Source organism: Fukomys damarensis, unplaced genomic scaffold (genome assembly GCF_012274545.1).
Source record: "Fukomys damarensis isolate Sample0158 unplaced genomic scaffold, DMR_v1.0_HiC HiC_scaffold_22, whole genome shotgun sequence".
NCBI lineage: Eukaryota > Metazoa > Chordata > Mammalia > Rodentia > Bathyergidae > Fukomys > Fukomys damarensis.
Window position 1 is genome coordinate 607,829 of NW_022900934.1, and position 3,800 is coordinate 611,628.

At 54.2% G+C, this 3,800-nt stretch overlaps 1 protein-coding gene across 1 annotated transcript in view; it reads left to right on the forward strand.

Annotated features, from left to right (window-relative positions):
- Positions 1 to 2,159: 2,159 nt before the first annotated feature.
- Stmn3 (stathmin 3) overlaps positions 2,160 to 3,800 on the forward strand; it is a 4,176-nt gene continuing 2,535 nt past the window's right edge. Inside the window, exons 1-3 of the mRNA XM_033766965.1 lie at positions 2,160 to 2,297; positions 2,528 to 2,737; positions 2,811 to 2,916. Of these exons, the coding sequence (XP_033622856.1) occupies positions 2,192 to 2,297; positions 2,528 to 2,737; positions 2,811 to 2,916 (422 nt within the window). The 5' untranslated portion in view covers positions 2,160 to 2,191. The remainder of the gene's footprint in view (positions 2,298 to 2,527; positions 2,738 to 2,810; positions 2,917 to 3,800) is intronic.

A 3,800-nucleotide genomic window follows, 5' to 3' on the forward strand; every position in this document is an offset into this window, starting at 1 on the left:
CGGGGTTCCTTTCTGCTCCCTTTACAATCCTTTGGGATCTGTGTTACTTCCAGATGGGTCTGTATCACCAGGAAGTTTAGATCAAATGAGACCATTCTCTGTTCTAGTCACAGAAGGATCCAGCTCACCATGAAAGTTTTGAGCATTTTGGCTCTGTGTCCTGTCTCTATACTAACAGTTTTCCCAATTTCATATCAACTCAACTGAAAAACCATTATTTTCAGCACTCTGGAAGGGTGAGGCAGGAGGATCTCATATTTAAGCACAGCCTGGGCAACAGCAATTCAGTAAGACCTTGTCTCAAATAAAAAAATAGAAAGGACTGGGATGTCACTCATTGCGAAGGCTCTGGGTTTAATCCTCAGTATTGGGGGCGGGGGGTGGAATCTCACATGAAAAGTCTCTTGTCTATCTAAATGCTTGTCCAAGTCCTTTGTACCCCCGAACGATGTTGGTAGGTAGGTAGCTATGCAGGGGAGCCAATTTCCTCTTCTGAGAGTGTTTCTCTACAGATGTATACTTGTCTCTCCAGCTAGGACTAAAAGTCTTTGGGACCTGCCAGAGTGGTGGGAAGAACACAGACTACCTGGGACTGAACTGTGAGGAACACCGTTCATGTTGTCCCAGGAGGGGAGGCCCCAGTGTGGTCCCTGTGAACCAGGATGACTACTGGGCCCCAGATCACTGAGCATTTCCGAGACAATGGGCCCACAGGTGTATGTTGGAGTTGGCTCACTGTGAATACACCATGAATAGCTAAATTTTTCCATTCTAAGAGTAGCTATCTTTTCCTGCTGCTCACAGGAGCCAGGGCCACAGCTGCCAGGCACACCTTCCTGGTTGGGTAGCAGGAACACTACTGGTGGGCAGTTGATCTGGGGGCAAGGGGGTGGACTGTGGTGCTGAATATACATCTTCATTGTCTTCGGTGGCACTTGGGGCCCAAATCCACCTGGATGGGCAGTGAGTGCATAACTGTCAAGTACCAAGCTTTGACTCAGTGGCCATGCCACCCTCAGGGTAAATGGGGGGAAAAATGGGCGTGTTGAAGTCACCCAAGTTTACAGTTCAGAAAGTGCTGCCAAGCTAGGCAGGATTGTGTGCACCCAGCTAGTAGTGAGCCTGAGGCCGGAGGACCCCTTGAGCCCAGGAGTTCGAGGCCAGGCTGGGCAGCATAGTGAGACCCTGGCAGGGGGAAGGGAGGGTAAGTGCTGCCCACATTCGTGCTGGCCCCAATCTTGACAGTGGTGGTTAATTTTGAATCAGCAAGGGAGAGGGAAAGGAAGGAGGAGAGAAGGGGAATTATAGGGGCAGAGGGAGGTGAGAGAAAGGTACTCAGTGACAGATTATCATACTCAGAGACACAGAGTGAGTGCCAGGGATGTTTCCAGAGATGCAGAAAGATACGAATAGTGACAGAATCAGAAAAAGGAACCAACAGAGACCCTGACAGAGGGAGTGGCTCAGTCTGCTTTAGACTACTATAGCAAAATATCTCAGACTGATGGCTTCTAAACACTAGAAATTTGTTTCTAACAGACCTGAAGGCTGGCAGTTCAAGGCCAAGGTACTGGCAAAGTCAGTGTCTGGTGAGCGCTGTTTCCTGGCTCACAGATATGTTGGAAGGGCCAGAAAGGGAGCTCTCTGGGTGCTGTTCTATGAGGGTACTAATCCCATTCAGGAGGGTTCCACCCTCAGGTAGCAGCAGCATAAGGTTAGGATTTCAACATGTGAATTCTGGGAGGACACAAACTAAACCCCAGGAGGCAGGGAGAAACTTTAAAGAAAGAACAAAAGACAGATAGTCGGGGATTAGCTCAATGTCCATGCCTTCCTCAGAAGCACAAGGTCCTGAGTTCAATCTCTGGTACGGAGAAAAAAAAAAGAGAGATAAAAAGTAGTATGAAAGAACAAGACACACACACACACTCACACTCACAAGCAAGGGTGAGACAAACAGAAAGGCCAAGAGAGAAAAAGGTTAGGGAAGGAGAGGGAGACAGTGAGACAGAAGCACAGAGAGAAGGGTGCAAGGAACACCCCCAGAGTCAAAGTCAGAGATGCAGCTACACAGCACAGCACTGGGTCACCCGGGGAGATGCACCAGAGGTGGACACGGAAAGGGGAGGCAGGACCCAGGTGGGAAGACCTGGGGGCCTAGGGTGTCAGTGTGCCTGCTCACCATGACCTCATGTCCACAGCGTACAAAGAGAAGATGAAAGAGCTGTCTGTTCTGTCGCTCATCTGCTCCTGCTTCTACTCACAGCCTCATCCCAACACCATCTACCAGTATGGGGGTGAGTGTGGCCTGCCTGCCGGTCTTACCTCTCGTGCCTCCTGGGACCTCCTGGAGCACATTGGCCTGGCTGGCTTCTGCAGAGGGAGGGCCTGGCAGGAGAAAGCCAGGGCTGGGAGCCCCCACGAACAGTCGCACTCCTCCCTTAGTCCTTGACTGGGCTATGTGCTAGAGCCAGGCTGCCATCCTCTGGCCAGCCTGCCTGAAGCCTCATCTGGTTTTATCTTACAGACATGGAAGTGAAAGAACTGGACAAGCGAGCCTCTGGCCAGAGCTTTGAGGTCATCCTCAAGTCGCCTTCTGACCTATCCCCAGAGAGCCCTGTGCTGTCTTCTCCCCCCAAGAGGAAGGACACCTCCCTGGAGGAGCTGCGGAAGCGGCTGGAGGCAGCTGAGGAGCGGAGAAAGGCAAGGACACCTCTCTCCACGAGTCCTGACAAAGGCGGCTAGGGCCTCTTTGAGCACCGCTGATGGGGCTCCCCAGACCGGCTGGTCCGGGCCCCTGCCTGGTCAAGGCATTGCTCGGGAACACGGCAGCCTTGTTCCTTGGTTCTTCTCCAGAGACTGGAATGCGATGAGGAGGAAGGGAGACAGGAAGCAAACACTGGGAGGCACCCTTGGGCAAGGCAAGGGGAAGGTCGGGGTGGTCCCCAGCGCATGAGGCTGGGGCTGGCATCCCTTTCCAGGGCAGGGGAGTATCTTATTCCCCTAAGGAGGGGCCTCCCATCCAAAGGTCTTGAGCCGGGGCTATGATTCTTATTCCACCCCCCCACCTGTTCCTCTGAAACCAAAACAAGAAGGATGCACTCTTGGGAGTGGGATCATGGAACCCCAACCCACTGAGTGGGAACGTGGCTCAGTCCCACACATAGCGAGTCCAGACTCAGTAGGACTCAGGGAACCAGTAGCCTTGGAGCCTGAGTGGGGGCCCAGTAGCATTTAGAAGGAGACGTAGGCAGATAATTACCCCTGGGAGCCGGGAGTCTCTGTTCTCCCAGGGGTCACCAGGCAGCCCTTCCCCTACCAGGGCCCAGCAGTGAGGCGTGAACAGCCCCACACTTCTTATCTCTTCCTAGACCCTGGGGACGACACTCCCGCAGTCCTCAAGCAGCTACTGGGGAGTTAGGACCTGTTGCGTATCAAGCACCCACTCAGTTCAGCCGGCTGATGTCTGGGAACAAGGGCCTCCAAACCAAGAGTTCAGAAGCTGTGCTTTGTTAGCATTTCCGGGCTTGGGAGGAACAGAGGTCACGACGGGGCCTGCGCACAGGTGTCCCAGCCAGCAGGAGAGGAGCAGTTCTGGGGCCACGGACAGCGCCAAGGGCCCGAGTGTGTCAGGGACTCCTGGCCAGGAGAGTAGGATTTTTCAGCCGGAGTCTGGGGGCGTCCAGCGGTCACCTCGCCGAGAGCAGTAGGACAGGGCAGGCCCGAGATCCTAGGACACTCGCGTGTCCCCGGGCAGCAGGGCAGCGGGAGGGCGGCCCCGCCTGGAGTCGGGTCGGGAG